Below are 17,430 nucleotides of genomic sequence, written 5' to 3'. Positions count from 1 at the left end.
ATTAAAAGTGTTATTCGTTGAAAGTAGAATAATAAAGTAAATCAATAAAATAAAAAGTATTTTTAGTGGTAAATGAATAATAGCCTATGTTGATGTTTGGGACTAAGTGAAATAAGTTGCATTAGCAGAATCCAAAGTTAATTTTTCAGCTTTGGTTTTTTTTTTGTTTTTTGTTTTTGAGAAAAACATGCGCCGCTTGGTCTGTGAGTTCTGTGCAGAGTTCGGCTGGGTTCGGTTGGTTTCGTGACTGAACTTTTGATCTCAGATTTTGTTTTTGCGAAGCAAATTTCGAATTGTAGGTGCAATGATTGAATGTTTTGTGTACCTCAATCTTTGCTTGCTTGTGTGTTTGAATGTGCAACTTGACATTTTAATGTGCATAGGAAATACATAAGTCGGTACTAGCAGTATAAGACTAACCGGTCAGTGGCTATATATGTATGTACATAAATGGAACGTGTGAACAAAGAGTGTCAAGAGGCCAAAACACAATGAAAGAGAGAGATGGAAAGATTTGAAATAAAAAGAACAGAAACATACTGAATCTTAGATTTACGGACATTTTTCACGAAATTATTGTGATTAATACTAAAGACGTTAGACGCCATTAAAGCGCTGTGCATTGTAATGTGCAGTTGAAGGCGAAGGTCGATCATCATCATTATCATTATCATTATGTGGCTCATTTTGAGTAGAGTAGCAAAGTTGAACCACATTATCAAACAGATCAAAAATGAGGCCTTTGTCTTGGCTAGGCATTGTGAGGCCTCTTTTGTGGCCAAGTCGAACGCATTGAAAGAACGATGCATCAAGCAGATGACCCCAAAAAAAAAGCATTGAAATCATGAAGAAGACCAAGAAGAAGATGGAGAAGAAGAAGAAAATCAACAACTCTAGATGGCATAATAAATACGCAAAGTGAAGGGAAACGTAGCGGTTAAGGCCCAACATTAAATTCAAGTTCAAGTTTATGTGGATTTTATGTTTTTGTGTGGGGGTTTCATTATATCTACTATAAATGTTGTCTTTTTTTACATATTTCTTATTGCTTAACTTTCATTTCGCACACGCGCGAATTTTAAACGAAACCACTAAAATTCTGAGCAAAGTAACGTTCTTGTTTTTAAAAACAATCGTAGGAACCTCAGATCCATATGCAAATTCAAATTAAATTATAACCCCATATATTCAGATCATTTGAATTGCTGTGTTTGATAATATGGATGATACCAGTATAAATATTGGAATTAAATATATGTTGAATATTCATCAATCAATAAATTTAGCTTCACTTATTAATTGATTACTCCTAATTGCCTATTTGAGGGTGTTATAATTTGTATACCCGCTACCCATAGGTGAGAAGGGTATTATAGCTGGGTGCAGGCAGGAAATGTACATAAGTAACGCTTTGTCGCTTTGGCTAATAATCTGGTATATTTTACACCCTATGGTATATTTTAAACGTAGAACAATATCAATATACAACATATTTTGTCTTCGTTATGTTTCAGTATATTTGCAGTATTTTTAGTTGGTATATTTTATGAATTATACCATACTTTTTTGCCCTTAATCAAAGTAGAGTCGAGCACACTCGACTGTTGTTTTCTTACTCTGTGGAATCAGTTAAAATCTATTTAATTGCTTCCAGTTTATTTTAAGTAAGGGTATTTCATATTCAAAGCTACAACCAGAACTTGTCTATATTGTTTAGCACTCTATTTGTTTTTATTTTTCATATTCTTTAATTTGATAAATTTATGGATATTCTAATATCGTCGGTGTGATTATGCTAACGTCCAATTATGTAGTCAGACGCTGTCTAAATGCAGAGCACGGCATTTGCATAAAATATCAACGGGCCATTAGCTGAGTTAAGTATGATTGGAATATTCAGACTGAAAACTTGTCGCCTGCCAGGGAACTTTATAATTAATACCTAATGTCTGCTGACGGTGTTGAGGTGAACCAGTTCTAAAGACGAGTAAACAAATTTTGAAGCATAAAACATGATTTCTTTTTTCTTTATTTGTTTAGCTTCGAGTTTTTTTTAATTATAGTCGCATTTCTTTATTTAGAAATTTTGGTTGTTTGCTTCATTTCAATTCAAACATTTCCACAAGTTTGTTGTATTTGTTTTTTGTTTATTTCACAAAGCGATTGGAATTGCAAATGGATTCTAATGAAGTTTTAGTGTGAATCAAAATTCGTAGCAATATGTTGATTTATTTTTTACTGAATTTATTTTTATCATCATAATAAAGTCACAAGACAACTTTATGACAATATTTCATTGAAATAATGTATTAGACTTACGTTATTCACAAAAGCTGGTTGAGTGGGAGGACAGCTTAAATTCTGATTTTATGCATTTTTATCGCTTTGATCTAGAACAAGTAAGAAAGCTACAGTCGAGTGTACTCGACTGTGAGATACCCGCTACCCATTTTGAATAAAAGCAATATATTTTGCGGTATATTTCTCAAAATATACCAAATATACTACAAAATACTAAAAAATATACCAAATGTTATATGTGGTATATCGATATAGTACCGCATTCAAAATATACCATAGACGGCACAATATACCAGATTGTCAGACAAAGTAACTAAGACCCCCAGTAAGTAGGCGTTTTTGCCCATACAAAATAATTTCTTTAATAACTTCGACAATTTTTATCTGATCGCAACCAAATGTTCAGGAATCATAACTACTAACTCGGAGATGCCTCCTTCAACCTGTTACATACATTTCCTGCCGGCACAAAGTTATAATACCCTTCTACCCTATGGGTAGCGGGTATAAAAATATAAAAACAGAAATAACCTTCTGCAAACGGTTCTGCTTATACTAAAAAGATTTTACGTGTTTTACGTGTCATGAGACCATAAATTATTGCCAAAAAATACATTCAAATTCGGTGTTGCCATTGTTTATTGGAGAACAATTAAAAGCTAAGCAACTTTTGAGGGTATGCAACTGTCAGATACTCTGTGAAATAATTCGCATTCATTCATATAGGGCTTGTGTTCAGTTTCGTTTTAAGACAAATATACTTTACGCAGTCGGTGATTAAGAGGTATTGCTAAATAATAAATGTTGCCATTAAGTATGTTGAACAGATTTCGACTTCAAGTCTGTCCGTTTTTTTAACCCATCAATTTATTGGCTCTGTGCTAAGCATTTGTCATTTGCCATTTAATCGATGAGTCTGCCAATTTTTTCGTCGCGTTAAGCTGGTGAAAAAATTGCTTTTAATATAGTCTCGGATATGTAGGTCTGTAGTCGAAAGATGTGAGCAATCTCTCATTGCAATTGCTCCACTTTAAGATGCTTCGCATTTGTCAATCGTTGAGGATTTTTTGTTGCCTGCTTTTCATGCCTCATTTGTTGCATTTTTGTCGCATGTTTTAAACTTTGCAATTGATTTTCGAGTGCCGAACATGTTTCAAATGCACAATCGTGGAGCTATGTTGAAAAAGTGATTAATTTTACTTTTTAGTAGAGCAACTTTTTTATTTTTTTGCTAGTCAACTAATTGCACTTTAATGGCAGTAGCATGAAGTTTTGGGTAAGATTAAGTATAGAACGACTGTGAGCAATGAATATTTAGTGTATTGATAAAAAAAAAGTGTATAATGTATTCTATAAAATATTTATTTTTCTTATGTTTGTATAATATATTTATTTCACTCTACTTAGTGCCTTAATTCATTTGCTAAAAACTATATTAAATACAAAGCTTTGCACTTAATACGGCTCATAAAAAAAGAGTTAAAATTACTAACAAAATGGGAACGATTAATTTGACCATTTAGGTTAGTACTTGCAGTTACCTGTATATTCGTATTACTTGTGCCAGGGTCATTTGGGTAATCAGTGGAAAGAAATCAGTAAAATTTATCAAAATTAAAGACGTCGACAATTCAACTCAAGCGACACAATTTGGCCTAAATTTTGTGGTGGCCTGACTGACTGGTGGAAGATTTCTTCTGTTGGCTGAATTCGTGCTTAGGTTGGAGCCAGTCGAGGTTAGTTGAGGTAGGTACGGATAGTATTTGTCAATTGAAACGCCGGGCCTCAAGCTTCGAGCTTCGAGACAGTCGTGCAAAACCTTCGACATTTAATTTGGCCACATTTTGAACTGTGCACGTTTACTTAGTTTTTAAGAAAACGGTCAGAAAAAAGCTGTTTACATAAAAACCAAACAAAACAACAACTACTCTCTTACATTTTTATACATTTTTTCCATCAACTTGGATATTTTTGATAATTGCACGAAAAGGTCAGGCAAAGTAAAAATTTTGATTTCATTGTTAACGCTGCGGATCTTCGAGCCACTGTTAACCCAATTTGTTGTCGTTATTACTGTTATTATTATTACGCTTTGACCCCAACACCCAACGCAATAAACGGTAGCTGACCTTTGTTTATTCCGTAACACTTTTCGCACTTAAATTTTCATTTAATGTTTTGGGAAAATGCTTGTACATTAAATACAAACAACCGTACACAAGGCGAAGTTGGGAAAAAAAAATACACACAAAATAAGAAAAATACAATTTTTATCCATTTGACATTTTCCATGCAATTGGCGAGGGGCACGGCTTGGAAGACCTTGAAATATCCAACTTGCTAATAGGCAACACAATGCCAGGCTTCAACTGCAAAGCAAAAGCAACAACTACACCTACACGAGGTGTACACGGAACCAGACTTGAGGCTCGACAGAATACTACAAGAGGGGCCTGCGGCATTCGTGTGGCGGCAAATGATTCAAAGAACTGGCTGACACGCCCACCTAACGCCCACATTTGCACTTCAAGTAACACACAAATTGCCCAGAGTCTGCTGAGCAGCAAGTTTTGATAAAAAGAAACAAAATAAATGAGGATTTGTTGCGGACGGGTTTAATGCTTGCCAAACAAACTTGACATTATATTTGAATTCAGAATTATTTAATAACGCCCAAACAATTAAGAATGAATTAAGTATAATTTGTGTATAAATAATATAAGCCAAATTTGTTTAAATATAATTTGGGGTTATATATTGATTTTTCTGTTTAATTGAAAACGGGTTGAATTGAATATGAATAAATAATATGATTTATTTTGGGTTAAAATACGTACTTTTTATTTCGATTAATAACTTTGGTGAAAATACTAATTAAATTATTAAAAACTTAGCAAAAGCTGTCATTGTTAGCTAAGTTCTTAATATAATTCTTTTTTTTTCCATGTTGTGTTGTACTTCACTCGTGTTTGACAATATAAAATAATGCATTAATCATTTCATTCAGTTGCTGTCGTTGCCTTTGCTTTTGCTGTCCACTTCATGTCGAGAAAACTGCGCAGCAATTAGCGCAAAAATGAAACAATAAGATCACGAAAAAATATACCAAATTGGATAAAAAATGCAAAAAAAGAGAGAAAAACAAAAAATAGAAACGAACAAAACCTTTGCTATGGGAATTATGTCGTTTGCTCGACTGTTGTTTGTGTTGAATGTTGTGTTACACACATATATGAGGTGTGTGGGAACCACATCTGCTTATTAGCACCAAAGTTGCAGTAACTTGAATTTAAATTATTGTCTTTATGGTGCAATACTCTTGTCACTGAAGAAACACAATAAACACATTCAAAATTACACGAATCAACAAAGAAATAAAAACGAGTAGAAGCTGATCAAACTTTTGGCATTAATAGACAAGACACCCAATAAAAATGAATATTTATAGTTCAAATCTTAATTCAAGTAGTCGATTCTAATTAAAATAAAAATATATGAAATCAATGGTTTGTTTAATGATTCTGTGTAGTATTTAATGACTCAGGAGCTGATTTTGAAGATCTGCTTAAATCTCACTCTATTTTAAGTACTTACTTTTGCGAACATATAAAGTTATATAATTTCATAATTTGTAGCCAACATTAAAGCATCATATCTTAGGCTTTATTAAGCTTCCCTTTCTTAAAAATGGTATCTTGATTCAAATTTAAATTCTTATTATGTCATTAATCTGCGATGTATGCTTTAAATAGTTTTTTATACTAATCCAATTCTCGAATTTCTAATCTTTATGTCAAATCTGCGCGAATTTCGTTTTCTATAGATCAGATATTTATTTGCATAAAATTAACTAGTTGAGGCTCGAGTTTAACCTCGATAAATTTGTTCATTCTACAAATAATTTCATTTTGTTCTCATTTTAGCAAAAAGTTTAACTTTTTCGATCAGCAGATTTCGATAATGTAATTTTGTAATTTTAGTAATCAGCATTCTTTTTGTAATAAATGCATTTAAGTTTTAAAATTGTAAAATTGGAGTGCCACACCCATTTACAGCTGAAGACAAATAAATATATAATTTAACGAAATCATTTTATTTGATTTTCACAACCACAACAACAATAGGTACAATAACAATAACAACATGCATGACAATGTGGAATATCAAATTACTAATATCCAAATTTTCAGACACACAAAGGCCCAATAGCGACAATAACAATAACGACAACAGCGCCAACAACAAAAACAACTATTCAATGGCCTAACTCAAATGCCACAGTGACACACTAACTGGGTGACTTCCAAAGCAGCAGCACACAAACAACAGCAACAGCAAAAGCAACAACAACAACAACAGAAGCAACACATGCAACTTAGCCACGACGAAGTCGAAGAAAACTGAAATTATGCAACATTTGCGACTTCGCCAACGCGGACAGCTGCTAGCAGTGGAACAACTGCGGCAGCGTCAGCGTCAGCGGCAGTGGTTGCGACTGCGGCTGCGGCGGCAAATCGGTGGTAGGCAGCGGTAAACAGTTAGCAGTCAAATGCCTGCCGCATTTGGGAAGCTGCAAACCATTCGCCTGGCTATTTATGTTGTATTTGCCAGAGATGTTTTTGAGATATGTCGCATTCAATTACTCTACAAATGCGCTGTTTTTTTAGCCGTTGTTTTCGATGTTGTTGCATTGCTTTTGGTTATGCCCTGAAAAGGCGTAACACTACAATAGTCAATTATTTAAGTGCTTTCTGCTAGAGAACACTTTCAGGGAGTGCTGCTGCATTTGGAGAGCGTCGCGAAACACTTTCAATATAAAATAATACAAATAAAAGCCAAATAAGTAAATCGAGTTCGTTGCCTAAGTCTTTTGTTTTGCAGGTGAAAGGATCTGAGGCTCTCCGATGTGCCCCCTTCAAGCTAGATGTGTGTGCTTCGTGTGTTTCGATTTCACCCAAGACACACCCCGGTGAGAAAATGCTGCAATTTGGAGCTATAATTCATATTGCATGGCGGGATACGGACAGTGCAAAACTGCGGCGAAAAATGCCATGCCAAATGGTCAAATGGCCAATTGCATAATAAAACCCACTGTGATGCGATGCGGTAGCTACTTTAATTGTTGCAATTTAAATGCATGCGATGAGAAATATTTATGCTGATGTGCCACGCTTCATAGCCGATAGTTCGCATACTCTCGTACATCGGTGGGAGGACAAGGGTTTTATAGCCAGCGAGAGGTCACGCATTAAGATTCAGAAATTCAACTGACTTCGTTTTGAAATGACTCAGAAATAATGAAGCCGTACTTTTTATTATGCTGTTGAAATTTGTTTGTACTAAATGTTACCCTAAAGTCCAACTGAATTTAAGCTGAAATAAAATTGATTTTGCTGCTGCCTCATTATTATTATGATATAGTTGTTAATTATCATAATTGAAGTTACTCCGCTCAATTTCGATCATACTTGAATGGAACGCTTAATGCAGACATAAATCAATAAGAAAAGCAGCAAGCCCTTAGGTTAAGCCATGCAGTTCAACATATGGTATATTGTGTCTGATTTCTCTCTGCATCGATGACTGCGGCATGAGGCCACCCAAAATGCTGAAGAGACAAGCAACAAATTGCGGCAACTAAAGGGGCAATTAAAACAATATTTTTGCCATAAAATCTTGCTTGGCAAACGAGGGCAGGTTGGGGGTGTACGCATATTTGTTGAAATTAATTAATTGCCTCAAAATGACAGAGACTACGGCAAAGGCAACGACAACAGCAACGGCTACGTCGACGGCAAATGGAAAAACTCAAAATGTAATTTTTCGCAATTTCGTTTTTTGCTTTATTTTTTTTTTGTTTTTGGTTTTTTTTTGTGTATTTGGTCTGTTTTATCTTTTTGATTTTATTTTGTCCATGTCGTTGTCGTTGTAGTTGTTGTTGTTGACTGTCTGAGAAAAAGCCCAGAGAGACGTTGCACATTTTGCTCTAATGAGCGACTATACAAGCAATGAACTGATCTAGACAGCTAGTTTTGGAGGTCACCGCCGACTCCGTCACCGACGCCAAGTTGTCCATCCAATTGAAGCAAATGTGTTGTTGTTATTGTTATTGTTGCCGCTGTTGTTGTAGTTTGATTGCGAAATGAGTTTGGCTTCGTTTTTGGCTAAAAAATGCATCGAATTCGCGTCAGTTGGCAGCTAAAACGCCATAGCTTTAGTACAAGTTGCACCAGTTTCGACTCATACGACTCGATACAGAAACCAAAACTCAACCAAAATGATATCGAAATCAGCCTCCGAAAGCATTTGCAGCAATTCGTCGCCGTCGTGCTCGTCCAAGCAGCTAGCGGCAACTGTGGCAATCTGGAAATCCCTGACTAACCTCTCTCCTCCTCCCTTTCCTCCTTGTGTCCATCATCATGCATAACATACATAACATACGTGTGTCGTCTTTGGGATTCTTTGGCTGCCCTGCATTTGGCTTTAATGCTTGAATTGGCCAGCAAGTTGTACTGTAAACTGCTTTTCATATCCTTTTTTTTTTGTTGTTGTTTTTTTTTATTTTGCATGTTTCTTTTATGCATTTTTTATGGAGCAATTGAAGTCGTTGACTCGATTAAATGCCACAAAAATTGAACTCTGCATGTGAAGTTATAAGTATTTCTAATTGCTGCTATAGTTAAAATCATTGCAAATCAGTTTGAGAACTCTTAATTCTTTGATTTATAAAATATGACTAGAATATAACTTGAAAAAAATACTAAAAACAAATGTAATATTTGCATGTTTGTTAATAATATGAAAAGAATCACTTTGAATACTCTTATTTATAATTTATAAATGTATAGTTTTTATCTTGATAAATCAGAATATAAATGATTATTTTCTCAACAATATAATTAAGATATTGTTAACTTGGTCCGCACTTGGCATTCATGCTCTTGTCTACGTTAAAAGTTCGCCTGCTGTGCAAATTGTTAATAATTATTGTATTTAATTACGTGCAGCATTCTTGTGCTCGATTTAATTTGTTATAATTGAACCCTACAAAATGACATTAGAACGATTAAGTTTCATTGAGAGATCCGCTTGATAATTGCCCAGTGGTTGCACAAGCTGCAAGAAAATTCAAGTGGCAACACCTACATACGAGACACTTGGAACCTGCAGCAACAATTTGCAGTTTGCTCAATTTGTAACAAATGATGGTAAACGAAAATTAAAATGTATTAATAATACTTATAGAAAAGTGCATTGGTAAACAAGCTGTAGACACACAAGCTGCACACAAGCTTTGCCACGCCTCTTTATTTGCGCGCGCCTTGTAAAGCCGATGACCTTGAGTAGATATTATTATTACTCGTAATTCTTTCGCCTGGTAACTGGTTCTGTTCTCTAGTCTGTAGTGTGCTGTAGTATGGATTGTTGTATCATGTATGTTCTGCAACTCTTTGATCTGAAAAACAAGAATCCGAATCAGAATCCGAATCAGAATCAGAATCGTAACGTATCGAAAAGAAAATTAAATCAGAGAGATCCGAGACGACTTTTTTATTAGAAAGTTGTTTTAGTTCCGTCAGCAATGTCCTTGAGCATACTGAAAGGTGACTTGCGGGGGCTTTGGCCCCAAGATGAGATGCGCCACAGATCCCAACGTAAAACAAATCAACCCATAGCAGATGTTTGATATATGGTCAACGCGCTTACAAAAGCTTTTTTATACCGCCCATTAAAACGGTCCAAATGAACCGGTTTTTGTTTTTGTTTTTATTTTTTATTTTGTTTTTTTTTTTTTTTATTTGAAATATCTTTTTGTGCTCTTAATGTTCCATCTTCTAATTGCTGTTTGAAAAACCCAAAAAACCAAGTGGAAAATGCAAAATAGTCCTAAAATGTTAAACGATTCAATTCATCAAAATCAAACCAGCAAACAAAACAATTTTTATTTTAGTGGTTTTTATGGTCAATTAAAAGTGATGTTTGCCTTTCGCTCTTAGAACTTGCCACAGCGCGCTGCAGTTTGGATTGTTTGTTGCTTTTTTTGAAAGTTGAAATTTTGGTATTTTGAAGTTGGGAAAGAAAAAACCCAAGATGCTTTAAGTGACATATCAATTGTCCGTGTTTGCTCTGGTTTTAATTTGTTTCGTTTTTGTGCATTTGTTGTTATTAAATTATTTACGAGCGCTTAGAGACTGACCTTTAGTTGAACTCCTCTTGTAAACACAGTTGCAAACAGAGTTGACATGTGCGCATCTGACAGGCCGGGATCTGTCTATCTGTCTGTCTGTAAGTCTGTAAGTCTGGCTGGTGGCCTTGTACGTGCATCTGTCAGATAAATCGCATCTTATTTCAAGATATCTTAGCTTTTGCCCTCTGTCATTTATATGGCACTTGGACGGACACTTTGCAGCCAGCGTAATGAGTTATGGATCGTTTCGCTATTGTCCCTCAATGCCAATGACATGCAGTTCCTGCAATCTACCAGAAAACTGGGTCAATCCACAGCTCACTTTAGATTGTCCGCTTCGTGAATTGTAGAGCGGCTTCTGCAGTTCAATTCGCAATTTTACGACATATAAAACACAATTTATGATCTATAAATTAAGGTACATTAAAAATTTAATCACATCAAATGCCATCCAAGTCATTAAATTAAATGCTCTAGATAGTATTTAGACTTGCATCCATATACTTATAATCATCTACTATATTTGTTGCCTTTGCCGACTGCAATTTAGAACCTAGATGTTTATTTCTCCGAACTATTTATCAAATTAAATAATTGTGGCAGTCTTTTCTTTGCGCCTTGATCATAAGAAATAATTTAAATAAATTTTATAAGAAATTTTTTAATGACTTCAACATTACATTAGTCTAAGAGTTTCAACATAAATACCACACTCCATCTTAAGCTAAATAATATGCCATTATATTATAAATGAAAATAAGATTTGTGATTTTTAATAACCTAACCTATTACATTTTAAATTGTTTTTTTCTACTTATCTAATAATCGAGACTCAGTTTGTCACGGAAATTTGATGAATACATTTTTGGCTCCATTTTTACATTTTCATGGATAGTTATGAGTCTCAAAGGGTAGAAGGGTAATATAACTTTGTCTGCAAAAAATCCATATACATATGTCACAGGTAGAAGGAGGTATCCCCAATACCATGAAGTATAAGTATATAAAGTATATATTCTTGATCAACGTCAACAGCCAGGGCTGTTATGGCAGCCATGCTATGAAGATCTATACAGATATCAGATATGAGATATCATTTTTTTCGACAGCTGTTGTTATATTGGTACCTACGTAGATAAAGTTTATTTTAATTTTCTTTTTGCCACGCCCACTTCCGCCCTTGCAAATCGAAAATGTCTAATACCAATTATTTCAGTTTTTTTTTTTTTAATGTAGTACTATAACTATAGACTTTGGTATGATTCAGTATTTTTACGGTATATTAATTTGGTACACTTTTTGGAGAATAGATTTTATTGAAATGGGTATCGCATATCTGATAGTCTGGAGCCCGCTCGACTTTTGCTATCTTACTTGTTTAATAATGTTTTATCCAAAATTACTAAGCTAATAATATTTTATTGTTATTGAAGTCAACGAATTTAACTTAATACATAAATGCATATATTGAAAATAAAATGATGTAAAAATCGGAAAAACTTAAACATTTATTTTCTCCTAGGAAAAAGTGCATAACGTGCAACAGTAATTTTTTAAACTTGATTAAATTTTCTGTTGGTAGTATTCAAAGATACTACTGAATTTCCTAATGTATAAAACCATTCTTAATAGCTTTCTGAAATAGTATTTTTTTTTTAAATCTCTTTTCTGTCTAATTGATTTTATTTTCTATAAAGTAGAGCTGCTTGTTAGCCGTGAATAAAGTAAAACGATTAAATTATTTTTTTTACAATTTTATTTCTTAATAGATTTTTACATATTTGTTGTTGTTCTATGCTTTTCATTCATTGTATGACGAAACCGATCACTGATAAACAGCAACAGCTAAGATGATTATAAAAATTGAGATTCTTTTATAAACATTTAGCCGCGTTTTATCCTAAAGTGTAATTCCAAACATAACAATGTCCCATTTGATGGTTACTTGGAAATAATTTACAAAAGGTTTTGTTGTTCTTCCTTGGGTTGTCTTAAGAGCTAACAGAGTGGCAGGGTGGAAGTTCTACTAAATAGAACTTCTTGGAAAGTGTGTTTTTTTTTAGGGGGGAGCGCAGAGACCGTGTGAGAAGTTTCATTTTTTTGTTTTCGTTTTTATCTTTCTTTGTTTTTTTTTTTTGGATAGAATTGAAAAAATGTTGCTAAATTTGATTCGGCATATTTCTTGTGAATCCCGTTTGCTCCATTTGAATTCGCTCCCGCTCTACTTGTGGTAACCACCATGGTCGGCGTAGACGGTGGCGTCATGACCGATGCTGCTGACGGGGTAGTGGCTGACGGGGATGCTGCTGACGGCAACGGAAGGTGCGTGCTTCACCACGGAGTGCGAGACGACGGGCACCTTGACGTAGACGGGGTATGGACGGTCGACGGGGATGTGCACGGGCACCTTCTGCACCTTCTCCACGTAGACGGGGTAGGGCTTCTCGACGGGGACGGGGTATGGCTTGGGCACCTCAACGGGTACTGGACGGTCGACGGGCACATGGATTGGCACCTTCTCGTGACGGATGACTTCGTAGGGCTGTGGCACTGGGACGGGCACCTTGACGTACTCCTTGACGGGGACAGCGACCTTCCTGATCACCTCATAGGGCTGGGGCACGGGCACCTTAACCTCAACGGGCACGCGCTTCTCATGCACAACGGGGTAGGGGCGATCGACATGCACGGGCACTGGGATGCCCTTGGTGATGGTGATGGTCTTGTGCACATCAGCCTGCTTGCTGATCACATAGGGGGCGGGCACGGCGTGAGCTTGGACGGCAACGGCGGGAGCGCTGTGGCCATAGGCGATGGCAGGACCGCTGTGTCCCACAGCAATGGCGGCGGGGGCAGAGTGACCGTAGCCGGTCAGACCACCGGCGAGGGAGCCGTGACCAATGTGGCCAACATCGAGACCAGCATGGCCATAGCCATAGCCGAGATCAAGCAGACCGCGCTTGTCCAGCTTCTTCTCCAGTGGGACCTTCTCCTCCTCGGTCTTGCTGGCGTAGGCTGACGCCACCAGCAGAGCGGCTAAGCAGATCTAGACGAACAATGCAATCAGTTTAAATTGGTAAGCAACTGGCTGGCTGAAATACGTTTGGTTCTAGTGCAATGGCCTACAAGTTATGTCACTACACATGTAAATTGATTAGGTAATAGTATTAGAAAGTTATTTCAGCGATATGCCGCCCACTTGGCTATAACATTGTCGGTTTACTGTTTACTGTTTACTTCGCTTTCAAATGGTCAAGTGAAATTGATATGTGCTCCGCATGCGTAATGCGTTCCAAGCTTCAGCTGTAGCTGTGACTGCCCCAGACATGACAAAATGTGCGCCGCAGACGTCACGCATGACCAGCTGCTTCTGTTGTGGATGCATTCACCGCAGTCTTTATATCATATTTGTTGTTGCCAATTTAATTGATTAGCTAGTTGGCTTAGTTTGATTGCTATTAAACGTGGATGGCAATCATAATGCAATGATCATCATTTATAGAGAGCCAAAGACAATTAGCCATTGATTTGATTTGTTCAAGTTGAAGTTTATCATTTACTGTTTGTTTTTGTATTTCGGCAAAGACATTATGCAATTAGCGTATATAGGAAGTGAGTGGATCGGTCAAGCACCCGATCCGAAGACTTGCAATATATGTAGATATATAGTGCATATGATTATTGTGATGGATTAGAAGGTCTGTGCATGTCATATTTAATCTATGTGGGAACTGACTTCAATGGATATTCATTTGATTACAATTCAATATTTCTCACATTTAAATCAGTTATTCTGAAATTCTTTTTCTATGTTTCTCAATGAAAATATTTACACATAATTGATTCAGAAAAAAAAAACAAATGGAATTGTTATTGTTACTTACGAAAACTTTCATTGTGAAGTGTGTTGGGACTTGCCAAGGCTGTAAATAAAAAAAATAGTTTGCATGTTAATAACTGTTGGATATATATTTTTCATTTAAAACTGTGCACTTAAATTGAACTATATTTTCGTGTTTATTATTAAATATTTATTATTTATTTTTTATGGATCGTATATCACAAAACTATTTTTCATTTAACTTTAAAATTTTGCACAGAAACTTGTAAATGCAGAAAAACTTGAAACATTCGCCAACACTTACGAGCAACTCAGAAATAATATTGAAATCAACTGTTTAAGGATTGTAGAATCACACACGATTCCAAACCTTTGACTGGATGCTGTCTGTGGTCAGTGGCGCACTTTTATACCCCCAAAGAGTTTTTGTGTCAAAACGAAACTGAAAACGCCGCCAAGCACAGCTAGCCAAGTTAATAGAGCGTCGTCGTAAAAGCTTTCAAAAGCGCAGCCGCAGCGGCAACCACAGCCGAAGTCGCAAAAGCCGAGAGACGCTTTGCTCTCTCTCTCTCTCTCGCTCTCTCTCACTCTGTCAGACTCTCTGCAAAGCTCGCGAGAGTTGCGTTGGTATTGGTGAGCTTTAAGAGTATGCGTGGGCTCGGAAAGTTTTCAGCGGAAGCGCTTACCACTACAAATGCATTGCACTAATACCACCGCAAGATCTGCTGAGCTTTGATTGTGGTAGTGAGGCGAGCAGAAGAATATCATGATTTTTCGAAATTGATCAACTTAAGAGTCATTAAAAATGTTTTCGTTTGCCATAAATTACTTTCGGTAAGTGAAACAATGTGTGCTTTGGGGAATTCCAGAAAAATAACTTATTTATTAGATTTATTATTTCTTTCTTTTTTTTTTGTTTGTGTGTTTGTCTCCTTTTTATATTTTGAAAGAATACTCGTATCTTAAGAAATGTCATAAGATTATTTTGAACAGTTTTTAATTGGGGTTCTATCAGGTTTTTGACATTGGGAAACCAGATTTCGAATAGCACTCAACCGGGCAAAACCCAAAGAATCCTACATAAAATCATATTGTCTCGAATACGATTACATTTATTTTCATGCCCTGGCAGATTTATTGTGCCAGACTTCTATAATTATCAAAATAAAGTATAAATTAGAATGTGCCAATTATTCAAATGAAAGCATTAATTTATGCTCTTTTTTTGTGTGTGATATCGTTGCATAGCTTGGTTTGTTTCCCACATTTCTCATCTGATTTCGATATGCAAAACACGGATTGCATAATGTGGACTGCAAAACCGCAGACGACAGTTGTGGAAATGCTTTCAACTTATGTATATTCGAATTTATTATGACTTAATCATCGACACTGAGAGAATATGATTAATATAATTATAATTATAATTTCTTTGAATTGTTGAATTAAATAATTCATGAAATAAATATTGCAGAAAGATTTTAAAAATATAAATGAAATTTTTTTTATTAATTTGGAACCCACTGCTGAATTTTTGCGAGTGTTTGGCAAATAGGTTTCGACTTCCTCACCGGGAAAATGGAAGCGGAAGCTGTGGGAAATGCGATAAGAGCGGCATATTGGCTTGGGATCCATCGATAGGGCAATCCAATAGCCTATTGCGCATTTCACGCACTTTTTGGATGCTTTGAATTGCGTTTCATTGTGTTTGCTGCAATTGCGATTGCGATTGCATAGGCAACACATAATCATGTGGCAGCAATAGCGGAGAGATCGTGTTTCTAATTTAAATCACAGTGTTGCAACAAATCTGGAAATCAAACAGACATAAGTAGCTACTGGAGTTGACTGTTGAGCCAACCCCTGGCAGGCGGTGTATTCGGTGGGGTACGAGGTATTTGCAATGCGTGAGAGTTGCCGCAAAAGTGAAAGGCCTTTATGGGTCGCTCAAGTCAGATTACATATCAGATGGATGGCTGCGATTTGGCAATTGCTGGCAAGAAAAACCAAATTGTGATCTATTTGAGGCGACACACGAGCAAAATGAAACCTGTTGGGAATATTGGCGCCCAACTTCAACTTAATATTCCGCAAACATCGATTTGCATTTTCTATTGTGTGTTTTTCAGACGATTCTATAATGGACTTGGACATTTAGACAACCTTGTTTGTCACACACACACTTATAGTACATTAAACAACTTTCCAAATTCAAATGATTTTGTATTCTTAAAGCTCTGAGGATCGATTGAATTTAATCAATTTTGATTTCGACTGATTGGATTTAAAAAAAACAATTAACAAGTTTCAATAAACAAATTTGCTGAGATGCCTGAATTATCATTATTTTATTTTCAACATAGTTTAATACTGTTTAATTTAATTGGATCATTTTATGAAGGTGTTTTAGCATTTAAATCCGCTTTGGATTTCGTTTAATTCTTTTGTTGTCTTCAATTAAATTTTATTGCTTATAATTAGTATTGGGACTCGTTGATGACCGTTTATAATTTTGACAATTTTTAGTGTTCACAATCTTTTTTTTTTTTGTATTGCAATTTGTAGATAAAAATATCTTTATCTTGCTAGGTGTTTATTTGTAAATTTATGAGCGGCATTTAACTAATAATAGGATTAAACAAAGTTCTAATTCTTGATTGGTTTGCTGCAAATGGAGTTCAATTTATTGCTGCATGTTGCAAGAAGTGCTTTGCCGTTGGCCGTTGGTAGCATCCACTTTAAGGCACAACTGGACAAAGTGGTCAACTTTTACTTTTGCAAAATGTGTCGTTTTCTATGTTCGACCAGATGGAACCAAGTTAACCAAGTCAAGCAACCAGTGCAGCTGCCCGCAACAACAACAAATGCGGCAAGCAACAACAGCAATAGAAACAACAAAAACAGCGACAAACGTTACGATTCTGTCAGACAACGAACCCAACAGATGCGAGTTACAATTGAGAGATGCTGGCGTTTGGGGCTGTTGCTTGGCAGGAGATGGAGGCGGAGCTGCTGCTGCTGCTGATGGTTGTGGCAGAGATCGAGGTGCAAGTGGAGTCGGAGGTGAAGAAGTAGAAGCAGAAGCAGAAGAAGAAGGAGA

The 17,430-nt window shown here is 35.9% G+C and overlaps 2 protein-coding genes across 3 annotated transcripts in view; one reads left to right on the top strand and one right to left on the bottom strand.

The window, feature by feature from the left end:
* Positions 1–17,430, top strand: part of LOC117566099 (angiotensin-converting enzyme) — a 62,479-nt gene that overhangs the window by 36,701 nt on the left and 8,348 nt on the right. The gene's annotated exons all lie outside the window — the stretch shown is intronic.
* Positions 12,607–14,748, bottom strand: LOC117566105 (E3 ubiquitin-protein ligase RNF12-B). The gene is made up of 3 exons (XM_034245576.2): positions 14,635–14,748; positions 14,374–14,412; positions 12,607–13,535 (listed from the first exon to the last, which is right to left on the bottom strand). Exons 2-3 carry the CDS (start codon positions 14,383–14,385, stop codon positions 12,711–12,713), a joined length of 837 nt encoding a protein of 278 aa, XP_034101467.1. The 5' UTR covers positions 14,386–14,412; positions 14,635–14,748; the 3' UTR covers positions 12,607–12,710.

The sequence above is a fragment of the Drosophila albomicans genome, chromosome 2L (genome assembly GCF_009650485.2).
Source record: "Drosophila albomicans strain 15112-1751.03 chromosome 2L, ASM965048v2, whole genome shotgun sequence".
Lineage (NCBI taxonomy): Eukaryota > Metazoa > Arthropoda > Insecta > Diptera > Drosophilidae > Drosophila > Drosophila albomicans.
This window is presented reverse-complemented; position numbering and strand designations above follow the sequence as displayed.